Source organism: Acomys minous (assembly GCF_964271855.1).
Source record: "Acomys minous genome assembly, chromosome: 19".
Classification (NCBI taxonomy): domain Eukaryota; kingdom Metazoa; phylum Chordata; class Mammalia; order Rodentia; family Muridae; genus Acomys; species Acomys minous.
The window spans coordinates 28,408,054-28,427,336 of NC_140499.1; the positions used below are offsets into that span (position 1 = coordinate 28,408,054).

Sequence of the window (19,283 nt, forward strand, 5' to 3'; positions counted from 1 at the left end):
TTTGTCTTCTTACTCCTAGCACTGTGAAATAAGTGACTAAAATTAGGACTCAATCTTTTGTGCTTCTGAATTTATTTTACAAGATTTTGTTTTGTTTTGATCAGTCTCAGGTTAAACTTATTGAATAGCTCTTTGACCTTTAACCCCAGATCTTTCTGCCTCTGCCTCCTGTGCTGGGTCTTTCCCAGACAGGGTTTCTCTGTGTAGCTCTGGTGTCCTGTAACTACCTCTGTAGACCAGGCTGGCCTACATTTTTATCACCTGCCTCTGCCTCCAGAGGGCTGGAATTAAAGGCATGCACCACCACCACCACCACTGGCTAATGCTATTTGTATTTGAAATTCCTTTTTTAAAAAAGTGTTATTATAAACAGTTGTAAGAGAGTTCCAGTCAGACCATGAAAGAAAGCTTAATCCTGAATATTTTAAATACAGCTATACAAAATAAAGTCCCATATGTGTTAAGTAAAAACATTAGTGACTATCACATACCCTAGTGTGGACTGTATGTTCAGATGGGCCTGCATACTGTTGGCTAGGCCAAAAATAAATCTCTGAGGAGTATCCTGGGCATAGTTTATCCATTATATTAAGTGTGTGATAGAGGAAAAAACACTACTTTCAGTAGCAGAGAATGAAAGGAAACTTTAGAAAAGAAATACCTACATTAGAAGGAAAGAGAATGAGTGCAGAGCCATTCCTGAGAACTAAGCCCTTTTGGGGAGTTCTCTGCTCTAAAGCTGAGTGAGCTGCCACAGAGGCTTGGAATCACAGTTTGAGACAGGAAAAATTGGGGCCAGAGATATGGCTCAGAGCTCAAAGAGCACTGGCTGCTCTTCCAAAGGCCCTCAATTCAATTCACATCAACCACATGATGGCTCACAACCATTGATAATGAGGTCTGGTGCCCAGGCATTACATGCAGGTAGAACACTGTATACATAATAAGTAAGTAAAAAATTTTTGGGCAGGGGTGTATGTGCAGGTTTCCAGACAGGGTTTCTCTGTGTAACAGTCCTGGCTATCCTGGACTTATTTTTATAGACCAGGCTGTCCTTGAATTCACAGCGATCTGCCTGCCTCTAACTCCTAAGTGCTGGGATTAAAGACGGTGCCACCACGCCCGGCTAGTAAATTAAAAAAAAAGGTAATTTCTGCTGCGTTTTTCAGTAAAGTAATTTAAAGAGAGAACAGAAGCACCATGCTGCATCTGGATGGGCAGAGATGCTAGGGGAGTTGATGCTAGGAAGCTTCTTAACCTGAGCACTGACTAGAAGCTATTTTAAAAAGACTCCTGTATCTCATATAGCCAATTTAAAGCAGAAATTCTTCATTGTATGACCAGAAACTTAGAGCAGGTGTCATGAACTTAAGACTTGGTTTATGCAGCCAGGCGGTGGTGGCACACTCCTTTAATCCCAGCACTCGAGAGGTAGAGTTCAAGGCCAGCCTGGTCTACAGAGTGAATTCCAGGGCTACAGAGAGACCCTGTCTTGAAGAACTGGGGGGAAAAGGCTCGGCCTATAAAATACCTTTGGGAAGAGGGGAACAACTTTTGTGTAATAACTGTAATGTCTCAAGAAGTAGAAACCTGGACTGAGCTGTAGACTTGGGTGGACCATTTGCACCCTGTCTACCAGACGAATGGGACAAAGGCAGGGTTAGTGTCTGTACCTTGCCTAAGTGGGGAACTGCAAAGAGGTAGGATTGACATGGCTCTGCCAATTGACTGCACAGAATGTGATCACTTCATGCTGCGCCAGCAAGGGATGGAACAGAGATACACTTTCATCCCCCTCTTCTCCTTACAACTGTCCCCCAGAGATAGCTCAGAGGCAGAACAGTCTGCCTGAGCAGCTACTGCATGGAAGATGACTTAGCCACGAGGCTCAGGCAAAGACAACACAGATTGTTGTGTAGCTACCTCATTCTCGCTTCCTTTTAAGAAAAAATTTTAAAGTAATATATTAATACAGTGTATTTAGTTCCTATCCATCTCCTCGACCCCTCCACCCTTTTCTCAACTTCCTATGGTTGTCGTCATCATCTGCCCCCCCCCCCTTCGAGACAGGGCTTCTCTGTGTAGCTTGCCTGTCCTGTCCTCACTTTGTAGACCAGGCTGGCCTCAAACTTACAGCGATCCAACTGCCTCTGCCTCCCAAGTGCTGGGATTAAAAGACTTGCGCCACCACACCCTGCCGTCATCTTCTTTTTTAAATAACTGCTGAGTCCACTTAGTGCTGCTCCTTTTACACTGGAGCATAGTTAGTCTTTCATGGGTCCCCTAGTAGTATTCAGTTGCTGGTTTTCAGCCATATGTTGGGCTTGGTAAATCCCTTCAGTCTCTGTGTGCTGGAGTGTTGGCTGGCCTAATATTAGACATCGTGTGCCAGACATCCTTTATTTAATATCTGTCTTCAGCTTAATGGTCTGGAGCTGGGCGTGTTGCGCATGCCTATGATCCTAGCACTCTGGGAAGCAGAAGCAGCCTATGAGTTTTGGGCCAGCATGGTCTACAAAGCAAGTCCAGGATAGCCAAGGCTACATAGAGAAAGCCAGGCGAGTGGTGGTGCATGCCTGTAATCCCAGCACTTGGAGGCAGAGACAGGTGGATCTCTGAGTTCGAGGCCAGCCTGGTCTACAAAGTGAGTCTAAGACAGCCAAGGCTATACAGAGAAACCCTGTCTTGACACGCTCAAAAAACAAACAAACAAACAAACAAACAAAACTAACTGGGACTAAGTCTCCCGGCTGAGTGCTGAGAAGATAAATTAAAGTTATTTGGTTATGCTTCCTTTTCCCTTTTTCTCTCCCCTCCCCTCTTTGACTTGTTTTTAAGATTTTTGTTCTGTGATTTGAGAGAAGGTCTTACTATGTATTCCTTGGCTGTAATGGATCTCACTATATAGATCATGCTGGTTCAAACTCACAGAGATCCATCTGACTCTGGCTCCCTGAGTGCTGGGAGTACAGGCACGCCTGGTGTAACCACCAATCTTTATCTGCATATATCTTTTTCCATTTTATCTTTAGTTAAGGAGTATCTTAGTGTGTACAATACTGTCCTTTGTTCTTTACCTCCTTTTCAAATTATTAGAATTGAAGGGATTAATTTTTATTTCTACTGTATTTTCATAGTAAACTATCTTTTGGTTGTGATTGTGTCAGAACATAGTATTATATTCTCAAAGTTACACTAGAGATCAGGTCTAGTGCATTGACTGTGAGCTGAGGGCTAAGTTGTGAGCTACACTTCCAATCTAGTATGGAAAAACTCTACCTTACTGTTTTGAAATTGCAATACTTCAGTGAAACAACAGCGTGATTAAATTAAAAATCCAGCCAACCACGAAATCTGACTTCAGAGACCCACGAAACATGGAAAATCAGGAGAACACAAGTCTTCACAATTGCTAATTCTACAGTAGTACTTTATGAGAATAAGATAGAGTCCTAAATAATTCAGAAGAATAGTTGTAAGACTAGTCAATGAAACTAGAGTGTACGTCAATAAATCTTTGAACAGAAGCAGACAGGTAAACATGATATGAAAGGGGAATTTAACAAGATTACTGAGAATATTGTAAGTTTGGAAATGAAAAGGTAAATTGAGTAAAAAATTCTGGAAGGCCTCACTAATAGAATAAGTGGGTTAAGAGTATGAGGGTATGCATGATTCAGGAGGCAGAGGCAGGAAGATCTCTGAGTTTGAGGCCAACCTTGTTTCCATAGTGAGTTCCGGACAGCCAGGCTACACAGAAAAACCCTGTCTCGAAAAAAAGCAAAGCAAAACAAAAGACTATGAGGGCTTGAAGACAAAGTAGATGGAGTAGAACCGCTAGACAATGACACAGACAGACTAGAGTGCCAGCAGGATGTGCTAGATTGATGGGACCCATCTGTGCACCACGGATGCACAGGAGGGAAGGTCCAGCTAAATAAAGTCATAGCAGGACATTTCCAAAACCCAGGGAGAGAGGTAACCATCTAGATAGGAGACACCTAAACAGACAAGACCTGAAAAGAGCCTCCGTATATTACATTGTAAGCATGCTGAACATACTAAGCGCACAGAAGAAAGAAGAATGACAGCGGCAAGAGACAGGTTTCAAGTCATACATAAAGATAAATCCATCACAGTAACAGTAGGTTTCTTGACAGAAGTTTAGAAAATCAAGAGGACACACACCAGTATATTTCAGTAGTCTGAAAGACAGTAATTGCTGATCTAGCTTACTATATCCAGCAAAATCATCCTTCCATAATGATGGAAAAAGTAACACTTTCCACAATAAACACAAACCAAGGGAATTTATGACTATTTTTAGTGGCACCCCAGAAAATATTTAAAGGAATCCTAAACATTGAAGAGAAATATAAACACATTGTGGAGAACACAAGAATAATAAAGTAAGTTGTGCTAAGAACTAAGAAACAAACAGATGTGGATTAGGAAAATACCAAACATCTACAAAAGTAACACAGTGGTAGGAATGAATACATAGCTCTTAATGCTAATGGCCTCAATTTTTTAATCTAAAGGCACAGATTGGCAAACCAGTTTACAAGACAGAATCCATCTATTGTTATGTTTTTTTTCAACACAGGGTTTTCTCTGTAACCCAGGCTGTCCTAGACCAGGCTGTCGAACTCACAGAGATCACCTGCCTCTGTTTCCTGAGTACTGGATGCGCCACCACACCCGGCAGAACCCATCTATTTGTTGCCTAAAAGGAATCTTACCGGGGAGGAGAAACACTGTCTTAGTGTGAAAAGATAGAAGATATTTCTAGAAATGAAATTAAGAATCAAGCAGGTGTAGCAATATTTATTTCTGACAGTTTAGACTTGAAATCAAACTTTTTCCTGTGATTTTCTTTTCTCTCTTCTGCCCCTTTCCTAACTCAGTTTCCTCTTTTACAACACCCCCTCTATGATATGCTGTGGTGTGCTCCTTCCCCAACTCTTGTTTTCTTTCCTCTCCTCTTCCTCTCTCTCTCTCTGATACACTATAGTGAAGGCTCTTCTTTTCTATTCATTTTGCATGTACTTACATGGTCCATTACACCTAAAAGACTAGCTTGGTTAGAAAAGTGTAATTTTAAAATGTAATTCTTATTCCCTTTTCATCTTTTTTTTGATGTTTAGTTGGTTTTTTTAAACAGGGTCTTACTATGCAGACCATACTCGTGCTGGCCTTAAACTCACAGACCTACCTACTTCTGCCTCCTGAGTGCTGGGATTAAGATACAGGTGTGCACCATGATGCCTTATCTTTACCTTTAAATTGTATTTTTACTTTTCCTATAACTCAGTTACTAGCCTTTTGAAAACGACCTAATGAATTTTCAAATCTATATCTTTCACTTTGTTCTGCTTTTAATTTTTTGCACTGAAGCCTTTTAATTTTGGTGCTGAAGACAGAACCTAGAGCTGTGCTTGTGGGAGGCAAGTGCTCTGCCACATCCTCATCCCCTTTTGGTGACTTTTTAGTGGGACTTGGAAGAATCTGAAGATAACATACTGTTGAGTAGCATAAATATTTAGTAACGAACCTAGAAAGCTTCTGCATTTATTGGTAAACTGACATACTTTCTTGTTTTGACAGAGATGTTATGAACATAAGCAGTATAGAAATGGATTGAAGTTCTGTAAACAAATCCTTTCCAATCCCAAGTTTGCAGAGCATGGAGGTAAGAATAACACTATATACCTCTAAGTACATTTGACTTTACTGAAACTGTTATTCAGCTGTCTTTATTTTTCAGCGTGAACCTGTATCACCTATCGAAAGATAAAATTTAACAATGAATTTTGAGTTAAATACCAAGAAAACGATAGTACATTTAATTTAGGTTTTGGTTTCTTCTCCTTTTTGTTTTTGTTTTTGTTTTTGTTTTTTTTTTCAAGACATGGTTTCTCTGTGTAGCACTGACTGTTCTGGACTTGCTTTGTAGACCAGGCTGGCCTCAAACTCATAGGATCCACCTGCCTTTTTCCCCCCATCCCAGTTCTGGGGTTAAAGGCATGCACCACTGGGCCTCGCTTCTTTTCCTGTATTTTAGCATAAATGAAATTAGGTTGAATATGAAGTACCACACATTTACTGGAGATATTTTTAGACAAATAACACTGTAAGACTTTTTTTTTTGGTTGTTGTTGTTTTCTTTTTCGAGACAGGGTTTCGCTGTGTAGCCCTGGCTGTCTTGGATTCGCTTTGTAGACGAGGCTGGCCTTGAACTCACAGAGATCCACCTGACTCTGCCTCCTGAGTACTGGGATTAAAGGTGTGAGCCACCATGCCTGATTGGATTTTTTTTCCCTAAGATTTATTCATTTATTAAGTATACAGTGTTTGCCAGCATGTAACTCTTCACGCCAGAAGAGGGCACCAGATCTTATCATAGATGGTTATGAGCCACCATGCGGTTGCTGGGAATTGAGCTCAGGACCTTCGGAAGAGCAGGCAGTGCTCTTAACCTCTGAGCCATCTCTCCAGCCCATGATCATCCTCCTCCTCCTCCTAAGTGCAAAGGGTTATGTGTGCACATGCGTCTTCACCCATACAAATCTTTGCTGTTTCTTTTCTAAAGTTCTAAAACTTGACTTTAAAAATTAGGCAAATAGGCCAGGTGGTGGCGGTGGCGGCACACGCCTTTAATCCCAGCCCTTGGGAGGCAGAGGCAGGCGAGTCTTTGAGTTCAAGGCCAGCCTGGTCTACAGAGCGAGTTCCAAGACAGCCAAGGCTACACAGAGGAACCCTGTCTTGAGGTGGGGGGAATTAGGTAAATAAATCATGAATATTTCTATTTTAACTCTCACAGATTATGCATTATGAAATTAGGAATAATTTTTCTTTCTGAGAAGTTACTATTTCCCACAATACTCTTTTAAACTGGTGATTGGAAATGGTGAGCTTCTGATATCTTTAACTGTGTTCTTTATAGCAATCCTAAAGACTCAATAACACATTTCTGAAAATTAGAAATATAAGGATGTATAGATAGTAGTGAGTAAAGTACTTCCTAAAGCAAACGTGAGGATCAGGGTTTGAATTCCTTTAAACAGTAGGAAAAGCCAATCAGGTAGTGTGTACACATGTAATCCCAGCACATTTACAGGGAGATGGGAAACAGAGACAGGAGACTCTCCAGAAACTGGTAGGCCAGATATCTTGGCATATACAACTGCCAATAAACAGCAAGACTTTGCCTGAAATAAAATAGAAAACAAGGACCGAGACCCGAGATTGTCCTCTGACCTCAACACATGTGCAGGTGCATGGAAGTGCCCACATGTACTTAAAAACACACAGGTGATAAACACATATACCCAAAATCAGACCTGTAGACAATTTATGTGTGTCTTAATGAATTGGTTTAGCCTTCTTGTAACTTAGGTTTATAGAAACGAAGTCTGTTTTCAAGATTATGTTTCATATTTTAAAGGAATAGGTATGTTGTCATCTCATAAATTTCCCTAAGAATGCCAACAGAGTGAATATTAGTAGACAGACTGTCTGCCTAGTCAGACAGTGTGCATTTTGTTTTTTGATCTTTTTAAAAAAAATTTTGGACACAGAGTTTTACTGTGTTATCTTGGCTGACCTGGAACTCTGTAAGTAGGTCAGACTGGCCTTAAACCTACAAGAGGTCTGTCTGTGTCTGCCTTCCAAGTGCTGAGATTAAAGGTGAATGCTTCCATGCCCGCTTAGGTTTTCATCTTTCATTCGTTCATTCATCTAAGAGTGCCTCCAAGAACAGGATACAGAGGCTTTTGCTCACTTGCTGTGTCAGTTTTTGGAAAATTTTTAATTCTCTACAAACCTGGAAACATTTTGTTAATCTTGAAATATTTGTTTCTGAGATTATAGATACTTCTTATTGATTCTTCTGCCTTCTCTTTTTCTTTGTTATTAAACTAGAAACCCTGGCTATGAAAGGCTTAACATTGAACTGTTTGGGAAAAAAGGAGGAAGCTTATGAATTGGTTCGTAGAGGTTTGAGAAATGACTTGAAGAGTCATGTGTGTATCCTTTTGAAATGTCTTTAAAGATTCAGTAGGCTGTTTTGATTTAAAAAAAAAAAAAAAGCAGGAAACCAAGTCAAGAAATGTAAATCCCTCTTAGTGTGAGGAAACAATATTTTTTCTATAGTGAAAGCAGCAACTGGCACCATTCAAGGAACTTTAAAAAAATATACCCACTGAATTTTAACAATATATGTTAGATAAATTGTTTCTAAGAAAGCTCTTCTCACTTTGGGAGGGGCGTTGTTGCTATGGCCTAAGGATTTGTATCCTTCTAAATGCTTATGTTGAACCTGAAGTCACAGAGTGATGTTATTAGGGAGTAGGGTTGTCTGAGAAGAGAATAGGGTGTGGGCATAGAGCCTTCCAGAATAAGAGCTGTGTGAAAGCCCTCAGGGAGCTTGTTACCACTCTGGCCACATGAAGATACAGATAGGATGTGCCCTCAATGAGGGAGAGAACAAGACTCAGTAGATGATGAATATACAGAAGTAGGAACAGCAAACATCTTTTATTTTTATATTACCCAGTTTACTTGTCATAGCAGACTAAATGGTCCAAGAAAGGTGTTATCATTTCATTCATTATGTCATAACTTTAGAGAGGGTGTATTATAAGGAATATTAGACAGCATTATAGTATACGGAATATGAGCAGAGATATGAAGCCTACTTAGCCTTTCTGTTACCCAGGTTTCCTCATTTGTGAAATGGGGATATTTACACTTAATTAGTTGTAGTGACCTAATGTTGAAGTATATAACAATTTGTATTTTGTTAAGGGATTAATAAGTACTGGATTTGAGTAGAAGTTTATGAAGAAAAGCAGACAAAAATATACTTTTGTATTTTTCAGTCTCTAACAAGGATTCCTATACCTGTTTTGTGGGCTAGCAAAATTTAAGAGCTGAGTCATTGAACACATTTTCAAGTGTTTAGTATAGTCTCTTAGAACAGTACAGATGAAGTAAATAGTCTGTTGAAGATACTAGATGCCTATTTAGAGTGTATATAAAACATGGCTTGTTAAAAAAAAAGTACCACTAATCTTGTAGACACAGAGTGTCAAAGTGTGAAGAGAACTAGAGAGGTAAGCCAGGGCTCAGCAGTGCAGCTGTAGATACGCTGCCATTTTGGATGATGGTACCAACACTCTGCTCTGCGTGTACTTACTTGCAGTAACTAACTAGATGTAACTAATGGGTATTATGGTTTTTTAGATTTATTTTATTTTATTTATGTCTTTTGCCTGTGTGTGTATACCATGTGCCTGCCTGGTGCCCTTGAAATTAGAGTTAGCAATAGTGTGAGCTAACATGTAGGTACTGGGCACCAAACTCAGATCTTCTGCAAGATCAGCAAGTGCTTTGAATCCCTGAGCTGCCTTTCCAGCTATGATGAACTTTTTAGGAAAGTTAAACTCCTCAAAGATGGCTGGATGTGGTGGCGCATGCCTTTAATCCCAATACTCAGGAGGCAGAAGCAGGTGGATCGCTGTGAGTTCGAGGCCAGCCTGGTCTACAAAGCGAGTCCAGGACAGCCAAGTCTACACAGAGAAACCCTATCTTGCAAAACCAAAAAAAAAAAAAAAAAAAAAAAGGGGGGGGGGAGTAAGAACCCGAATTACTGAGAATTTGTAATAATTATTTTTTAAATCAGTGTTTTAGTTTTATATGTGATTGTGTTTTGGAAACTTTGTGCCATGAGGAGCATTGTCTTTAAGACATTTTAACCAGAGAAAAACCATGGGTCCAATTCTTCTATTTTCTTACATTTACTTGGTGTCTGCTTTGCGTCAGCCGGTGAGCCAGCCCTTCCTTCCTTCTTTCTTTCCTCTCTTTCTTTTATGATTTGTTTTTATTTTATGTGCATTGGTGTTTTGCGTGCATGTATGTCTGTGTGAGGGTGTCAAGTCACTTGGAGCTCTTTTACAGACAGTTGTGAACTGCTATGTGGGTGCTGGGACTTGAACCTAGAAGAGGAGCACCTAACCACAGAGGTGTCTCTCTAATTGTCCGCTCTCCGCCTCCAGCACTTCTGTGAATACTTTTCAGTTCATTACCATTGCTTTGCTCTACTATATAGATACTATTTACATTTTGTAAATAAGAAGCCAAATAAGGCTAATTTGTTTGAGGTTATAGCGTTAATATAACAGGTCAGATTTAATTGTCTATGGTTTCAAAAGCTGTCCTCTTTTCTGTTAGTTAAATTCTGTTTTATCTGTATATTCTTCCCCAGTGTTGTCCCCATTTACATTCAGAAAGTTACAAATGATGTTAGCTTTCCAAGTGTTTTGAACTGTATGTGTATAAAACCTGTTTTGTTTTGAGATAAGGTTTTACTTTGTATCCCTGGTAGATCGGAAACTCTGAAGTTTGTCTGTCTCTGCTCTCTGGTTTTAGGCTATAAGGTGTGTGCTACCACTCATAGCTGGGAGTAGTGTTTCTGGACATAAAGGTTAGATCCTTAACTAAGTTCCTTTAGGTTGGCATGTTTATGGCCTTCTTCAGAGATCAGATAAGAAGTATGACGAAGCCATTAAGTGCTACCGAAATGCACTGAAATGGGACAAGGACAATCTTCAGATCTTAAGAGATCTTTCCTTACTACAGATACAAATGCGAGATCTTGAGGGTTATAGGGTAAGTAAATATATATTTCTTATTTTATCATAAAAGAGAAATCTTGTTACTTGGAATTTTGACTAAATTCTGATGAAGATAATTTCTATTTTTTAAAAGAAATTTAGCTGTCATGAGGTTGCTGGGAACTGAACTCAGGATCTCTGGAAGAGCAGTTAGTGCTCTTAAATTCTGAGCCATCTCTCCAGCCCCTGGTGTATACTTTATAAAAATTTTTATTTTCTGACTTTGCTGAGGAGATCAGGAAATAAAGGATATCTAGTATCAAGCTTAAAAAAATTACCATAAAATTAACACTGGAGGCTACAACGTATGTTGTCTTTATACAGCTATATAATATTTGATGTTGAAAATTGACTAAAATAGTTACCAGCATTGTGTTATAGCATGAATAACTGAAACAAATTAATGTGATCTTCTGTTTTCTTAAACCCCTAAGGACTGAACCTCATGTACTAGTCAGTAGAGGAGCATTTGCTTTAGCTGTGAATCTAAAAGTCCTGTTGTTCTCCCCCTTACCCCCATGAAGGAAACAAGGTACCAGTTGCTTCAGCTTCGGCCTGCACAGAGAGCGTCATGGATTGGTTATGCTATTGCTTACCATTTATTAGAAGACTATGAAATGGCAGCAAAAATTTTAGAAGAATTTAGGAAAACACAGCAGGTAATAACAAGCCAGTTTATTGTGTCTGTTTCTAAGTATAAGTGAAAGAAAGAAGTATATATACGTACTTTTAAATCTCTGTGGTTAATATCTATGTGCTTATGTTTTTTCCCCTTAAACTATTACAGACATGCTATTTTATGTACTTCACAGTGCTCCTAAGATAGATGTTATTGTGGGTTATCAAATTTAGATTATTTCTAATTTCTAAGTCTGTAAAATTGACTTTATTTTTTTTCTTTCTAATAGGTTTTTTTTTCTCCTCAATTCCATTGTCCTGTTTTGAAGTATACCTATCATGTAATCATTTTTCTGGAGTCTCTATCTTAGGCAGTTTTAAAGAGTTTCTTTCTTTTTGTTTTTGTTTTTTCTTTTTCTTTTTTCTGAGATAGGGTTTCTCTGTGTAGCTTTGGCTCTTCTGGACTTTGTAGACAAGACTGGCCTGGAACTCACTGGGATCTGCCTGCCTCTGCCTCCCAAATGCTGTGATTATAGGTGCACACCACCATGCCTGGCTGAGTTTCTAGTTTCTTTATTAATTATTTTGCGGAGCAAACAGTAAAGCTTTGGGAATGCTTCTGAGTTTGGATTTGTTTGTCTTCACTCATTGTTAGTAAAAGCTGTACTTTTCATAGAAAACCACAGACTAATGATGGCTGCTTCTCAGTTTACCACATCAGGTGGCACATAATTTGCTTGATCATTTAATTACTGTGTTGGATGGTGTTTGCAACTGTAAACTTGTTGTTTTACTCCTTATTTATAAACAACCAAAGACCAAATAGCTCATCTGTCATCAAATTTTGACTACTAGCCTTTACCATTCACTGCCTGGCTCAGCTGCTAAAATGACATCTGTGAAGTCAGACTCTCTGAGTCTACCATTATTTTCTTTTAGATTTCATATTTGGATTCTATTACTAGTAGTTTCCTTCTTTCCATTTATTTATTGCTGATACTGTTGTTATTTATTTAACATTTCATAAACAGGTATTTATAAAGTATTCCTTTTAACCAGTATTTTTCTTTCTGTTGGGGGGGTGTATAAATAATTTTATAATATAAAAATAAGATTCTTACTGTTAGCATTCTTTTATATACATGCAGACCTCTCCTGATAAAGTGGATTATGAATATAGTGAACTCCTTTTATATCAGAATCAAGTTCTTCGGGAAGCAGGTCTTTATAGAGAAGCCTTGGAACATCTTTGTACCTATGAGAAGCAGATTTGTGATAAACTTGCTGTAGAAGAAACCAAAGGTATTTAAATGCATGTATCAGTGTAGCTTTTAATTGTAGCCAAGAACAGGGTGAAAATTCATAGTTGCTGCTGATAGTCATATAATTCAGTTTGCTAAGTTTGGGAAAATTTGTATACTGTTCATGCATTTTGAATAATTTGTGACATGGGAAAATCGTCATTGAAAGATGGGCATTGTTGATCAGGAGATAAAAAGCCACAGAAATTTAATTTGTAAAATGATTTGGGTAAAGCATTTTTGTTTTAAATTTTTTCATTGTTTACTTCAAAGGGGTCTTTGCTGTGTCTTCTTGACTGGTCTCAAACCCCTGAGCTGAATGGTCCTTATTCTCTAGCTGGGAGTAACTGAGACTACAAGGTTAGGTGAACACCCAGGGCAAGCACCCACTCTGCAAAGCACCTTTTATATTGGAAATACATGGCTAGGGATAGAGTTCATTGTACAGCACTTGGCATTTGGTATAGCAGTTGGGAGGCCCCGAGTTCCAATTCCTAGTACTGCAAAAAAAGAAAGGAAATTACTACAGGATTTGATTAAAATACAGGAGACAATTGTAGTTTTATAAAACAAGATAACTTGTTGGAAAAAGTGTTAAGTAATGTATGCCAGATTTTACTGCCAGTAATATATATTTATAAATTAGTTCTTACAAAAAGCATATAGAGGAAGCTGCATGTAGTGATGCACTCCTACAACCCTGCACTGAAAGGACTAAGTCAGCATCTTGGGTTGAGGCCTGCTGGATTCTAGAGCAAGATCCTGTTTCAAAGAAAAAAACTAAAAGAGAAAAGACCTTTCTTTTAGTTTGTTTGTGAAGGTGTTTCTTTGTATAGCCCTGGCTGTCTTGGGCTTGCTTTGTAGATCAGGCTGGGCTCAAACTCAAAGAGATCTGCTTCCCTCTGCCTCCCACGTGCTGGGATTAAAGGTGTGCACCACCATGGCTGACAGAGAAAGATCTCTTTATGGTTTATCTGACTTTTTTTTTTTTTTTTTTTTTTGAGAAAATAGACAATAAATTCTAGGTGGGAAGGAACAGGATTTGTATCTTTTTTGATAGGAGAGGTAGGTACTGTTGAAATAAATGTCTCCAAATACTGCCATTTATTCCTAGTCTGGAAAAAAAGAGCTTAATAGTTCTTATTCATTTATTAGTTGACTGACTGACTGATTGACTTAAGCCCAGGTCTTTCCCCCCCCCAAGAGTGAGTTATTTATTTATTTATTTATTTATTATGCAGTGTTCTGTTAGCATATATGCCTGCAGGCCAGAAGAAGACATTAGATCTCATTGTAGGTGGTTATGAGCCACCATGTGGTTTCTGGGAATTGAACTCAGGAAGAGCAGTCAGTGCTCTTAACTTCTGAGCTATCTCTCCATCTCTAGCCTAGGTCTTTTTATGTTATCGATTAGCCTGTTCTGTTGATGCTCTGACCTAACTTACTAAGATGTATCTCTTTTTTGAATTATAGGATGTTTTTCAGTTTTCAGAGGTTTGTCCTGCTAGATGAACAAGCATATAATGTCTTTAAAAATTGTCAAATGTAACTTGGTTGAGAATTCAACCACATGTTGGGGTTTAAAGTCTAATTTTTACAACACTCAGACACAAGTTTGCTTAAGTTATATCTGCTTTAAAATGAATATTTGGTCTATAGACTAGGCTAGGACTAATGGTGTGTGCCACCCCTGCCCGCCTAATTCTAAGGATTTAATTTGTTATTACATGAGAAATCTTTATAACTCACAAGCACATAAGTCTTTAGTAGATAATTATTTTTCAGTTACCTGATATAAGCACAGGCTACTTTGAGGGAACTTTGCTTGGAGTTGGGCAGATTCCTGAATAATGAAGATTTAAAGACGATGGCCTTTAAAAAAAAAAAAAAGACTAGGTTTAACTGTGTAGCCTTGGCTGTCTTAGACCAGGCTGGCCTTGAACTCACAGCAGTCCTCTGCCTCCAGTGCTGAAGATAATGGCTTTTTAAAATTAATGCCAGCTTGAATAAAGGAGACAATGAAATAGGATAAGAGCTCAAGAGAACTAACCACTGTCAAACATTTACTCAAAATGAGACATTGAGGATAATTTTTGAAGGAAAAATTTCCTCGGATACTTTTAATTATGTTCTTTTTGTTAAATAGGGGAACTTCTGTTGCAGTTGTGTCGTTTGGAAGATGCTGCTGATGTTTATAGAGGATTACAAGAAAGGAATCCTGAAAATTGGGCCTATTACAAAGGCTTAGAGAAAGCACTGAAGCCAGGTAGTGTTTAAAACTTACTTTTTTTTATTTTATTTTTTCTTAATTCGTGTTTTATTAACTCCTTGTAAAGTACAACTAGAAAAGTAGTGGTTAAATCAATACAGAATCTAGAACCAGGCGTGCCTTTAATTAGCCCCTGGGAGGTGAGTTCCAGGCCAGCCAGGGCTACATAGTGAGACCATGCCTCAAACAATGAAAGAAACAGGACTTGGTTCAAAGTCTGGCATACTAAGCTTTGTTAATTCACGTATGTAACCTCTATACTTTAGAAGATGAAGTAGGAGAATCTTGAGTTTGAAGCTAGCCTGGGCTACATTACATTGTCGGTTCAAGGCCAGCTTTTACATAGTGATACCCAGAAATAACAAAACAATAGATCCAAAATCTAAATGTAAAAGTATATTTCTCAATTGAATAAAGGATTGAGACTGTTCTGAAATCCTCTTCTACAAGATGGATTGGAAATGGCCAGTGGGATGGCTCAGTGGGTTAAGATGCTTACCACCAAGCACAGTGACCTGGGCTTAATACCCGGGACCCACATGGTGGACGAAGAGACTTGACTTCTGACCCCTGTCCTCAGCATATGTACAATGAAATACAAGTATATGTGTGTACCTCCTCCTCCTCTCCCCCACCACACTACACTCAATAAATAAATAAATGTAGTAAGTTTACAGGTTTTTTTTTAATACGGGTGGTTTGCCTGCATGTTTGTGTGTACCACTTTTAACATGCCTGATACCCATGACCAGAAGAAGGTATCATCAGGCACCGTTGGACTAGGATTACAAATAGTTGTGAGCTGTGCTCAGAATCAAGCCTACATCTTCTGGAAGAATATCCAGTGCTCTTAACCATAGAGCCATTGTCTAGCCCCATAAAATTTTTTATTTAAAGAGAAAAAAGAGGAAAAAAAAAAGGCGAGGTGGCGGATAGCTGTGAGTTCAAGGCCAGCCTGGTCTACAGAGCTACTCCAGGACAGCCAGGGCTACACAGAGAAACTCTGTCTCGAAAAACAAATAAAGAAACAAACAAACAAAGCCAGGTGTGGTGACACACCTTTAATCTCAGTATTTTGAAGTCAGAGCAGACAGATCTCTGTGAGTTTGAGGACAGGCTGGTCTATACAGAGAGTTCTAGGCCATCAAGTTGATGTAGTTAGATTTATTCTTCACAGAAAAGAAAGGATTTGAAATAACCCTTTTCTGTACAACTTGCCCTCACTTTTTTGATTGTTGAGACACAATCTCTCTTTGTAGCCCTGGTTGGCTTGAAATTTGTTATATATACCATGCTGGCCTCTAAGTCACAAATACCTTCTTGCCCCTGACATCAAAGGTGTGTGTCAACACGCAGGCATTTGTAATTTTAATGTAGAAAAACTTGTAGTTGGACAAAAATCTGGGCAATTTAAAATTACATAATAAAAGAGAGATGTTTCCTTCCCCCTGCCCCACCCCCACCCCCTCTTTTTTTCCTCTACAGCTAATATGTTAGAACGGCTAAAAATCTATGAGGAGGCCTGGACTAAATACCCCAGAGGACTTGTGCCAAGAAGGCTGCCGTTAAACTTTTTATCTGGTAAGCAGAGTACTTGTAAAATAAAGAAAGGGCTGTTGTGATTAAAATATGATAAATATGTTTATGAAGGCTAATGTGTGCATTGTTTAGAGTTCCAACAGAATCTTTTTCTTCCAGGAGAGAAGTTTAAGGAGTGTTTGGATAGGTTCCTAAGGATGAATTTCAGCAAGGGTTGTCCACCTGTCTTCAATACCTTGAGGTCTTTATACAGAGATAAAGAGAAGGTAAAGGCAACCATATATCCTTTCTGCTCAGAGTCTGCCTCGCCAGCTTCCCATGACATTGGCCCAGTACTACCTATTTTGTGAACCTGCTGATAGTTTCCTGGCTTGCAGTGTTGATGCTTCCGTACCCTTCTTTCTTTGTAGTCTTTTTGCTCTTTGGTGTTTTAGTGATTCAGTGTCTGCTTTCTATTCTTAATTTCATCTCATACTCACATGTTTTCTAATTCCTTTTCATTGTTAGAAGTCAGAAGTGATTTTTTTTTCCTCTTGAAATTAAATTTTAACCTTCTAAGCTTTCACCTTTTTTATTCAGTAAAAGGAACTGAGAATTTTTTTTTTTTTTTTTTTTTTTTTTTGGATAATTCACTAACCCCTTTTTCTGCCTGACATACCTGTTATGATGCTTCAGGTAATTTTTAAGAAGGTATTTTAATCTTCATGTTGATTGCTTCCTTGAAAGAACAAGATATGTTGGGTTAAAAACATGAAAGACATTGAAAAGAACTAGGTGGAAGAAATTAAGCATGCATAACACATAATGTACATTTAGTTGCCAGTCTTTCGTTGAAAGGACCAAGGCTTTATTGATTTCTCCTTTTTCTCTTACATATAACATGTTGTAGTTTTGGAACAGTGAGAAATTTTATGTTTGCAGAACAGTCTTATACAATCCTAGTGGCCGGCATGGTGGCACATAACTATAATCCCAGCACTTGGGGGAGGCAGAGAGGTAGGCGGGTCTCTGTGAGTTTGAGGCCAGCCTGGTCTACAAAGCTACTCCAGGACAGCCAAGACTACACAGAGAAACCCTGCCTCAGAACCCCCCCCCCAATAAATAAATAAATAAATAAATAAATACGCGCGCGCGCGCGCGCGCGCACACACACACACACACACATGCAATCCTATATTTTCTTCTAGCCTTCTCATAGTATCCAATTTACAGAATTAATTCTTTTTGCTTTTACTAAGTTTGCATAATATTGGCCTAAATTCAGCATTATGGTAGTTCTTTTATTTATTTGTGGGGGGTTGTTTGTTTGGTTTTTTGAGACAGGGTTTCTTGTGTCGAGGAACTTGCTCTGTAAATCAGGCTGGCCTTGAGTTCAGAGACCCGCCTATCTCTGCCTCCCATGTTGCTGGGATTAAAGGCATACAACACCACTGGCAGAATTCTTTCATTTGTTAACAAATGGACATGTTTCAAACAGTTTGGAGATGTTACATTGCATCTTGGTATACATGTGTACCCTGACGTAGGAGGAGAGCACAGGTATACCACAATAACCTGGCTGTGCTCATTGTGGACTCATAGTCTAAAGGGGAGCTGCACTAATCTGTTAGTGGGTTCATTTGATCCTCTTGCCTCAGAAACTTGAATATAACACTACAGACTCCTGCACCTGCACTCTGCTAAAATTAGGAAATCAATAAATTTAAAGTGCTTAATATTTTTGAGGAAGCCAGAAGTCTAGTTAAAGTTTAGGAAAGTACAACCTAGACAGACAGGTATTTTTCTGGACCTTTGCCATCCATCCCACTTTGCTGGATTTTAGGGTTAGTGATGTTTCTCCTGGATTATGAGGAAAGTTCATTTATGGCACTTAAAAAACTCACTTTTCAGCCATGCGCAGTTGCTGCACGCCTTTGATCCCAGCACTCGGAGGCAGAGGCAGGTGAATCTCTGTGAGCTTAAGGCCAGCCTGGTCTGCAAAGCAAGTCCAGGACAGCCAAGGCTACACAGAGAAACTCTGTCTTGAAAACCTACGACCAAGTAACCAACCAACCAAAGAAACAAACAAAAAAACCCTGCCCTTTTCACATAGTATTTAATCCTACTCATCCATTTATTTATTTATTTATTCATTCACCCATTTATCTTATCACCTATCTACCCACCCATCCGTCTATAGTCAGGTTTCATATCTCAAGTTTCAGACTTGCTACCTACCTAGCTGGAGTTGACCTTGATCAAACAACTCTTTTCTTTTCTTTTCTTTCTTTCTTTCTTTCTTTCTTTCTTTCTTTCTTTCTTTCTTTCTTTCTTTCTTCCCTCACTCCCTCCCTCTCTCTGTGTAGCCTTGGCTGTCTTGGAACTCACTCTATAGACCTATTTCTGCCTCCCAAGTGCTGGGATTAAAGGAGTGTACCGCCACTGCCTGGTTCATCAAACAACTCTTGATTCTTCTTCCTCCACCACCTGTGAGCTGCCATTGTGTATGTGCTACCATAAAGAATAAATGTTAGCTGTGGGCATTCTCTTTGTGTTTTGAGATAAACGTGAATTTAGATATAAGTTACCCATTGTACTGCCTCTGTCCAACATCTGCTTTAATGCTTTATGTTCTATCAAGGAAAGGAACTTAGTAGTAAGGTTTTAGGAAACTGACTACTAATGTGTACCTTCATGAGCCTTTTTAGATATCCCCCCCCCCCCCCCCCGAGACAGAGCTTCTTGGTGTAGCCTTGGCTGTTCTGGAATTTGATCTGTAGACCAGGCTGGCTCCTTAAACTCAAAGATCCACCTGCCTCTACCTCTCTAGTGCTGAGATTAAATGTTTGTGTCACCTTCCATACCCCTTCCTCTCACCACCCCCAGCTGAGAACTTTTAGG

At 39.0% G+C, this 19,283-nt stretch overlaps 1 protein-coding gene and 1 long non-coding RNA gene across 2 annotated transcripts in view; one reads left to right on the plus strand and one right to left on the minus strand.

Moving 5' to 3' along the window:
* NAA15 (N-alpha-acetyltransferase 15, NatA auxiliary subunit) overlaps positions 1-19,283 on the plus strand; it is a 64,814-nt gene that overhangs the window by 16,880 nt on the left and 28,651 nt on the right. The window contains exons 2-9 of the mRNA XM_084769256.1: positions 5,608-5,692; positions 7,924-8,028; positions 10,514-10,671; positions 11,201-11,335; positions 12,443-12,596; positions 14,742-14,861; positions 16,350-16,445; positions 16,563-16,669. Of these exons, the coding sequence (XP_084625382.1) occupies positions 5,608-5,692; positions 7,924-8,028; positions 10,514-10,671; positions 11,201-11,335; positions 12,443-12,596; positions 14,742-14,861; positions 16,350-16,445; positions 16,563-16,669 (960 nt within the window). The remainder of the gene's footprint in view (positions 1-5,607; positions 5,693-7,923; positions 8,029-10,513; positions 10,672-11,200; positions 11,336-12,442; positions 12,597-14,741; positions 14,862-16,349; positions 16,446-16,562; positions 16,670-19,283) is intronic.
* Positions 12,608-19,031, minus strand: LOC311590365. The gene is made up of 3 exons (XR_014776851.1): positions 17,053-19,031; positions 15,820-16,190; positions 12,608-14,506 (listed from the first exon to the last, which is right to left on the minus strand). It is a non-coding gene; the product is annotated as an uncharacterized lncRNA (long non-coding RNA).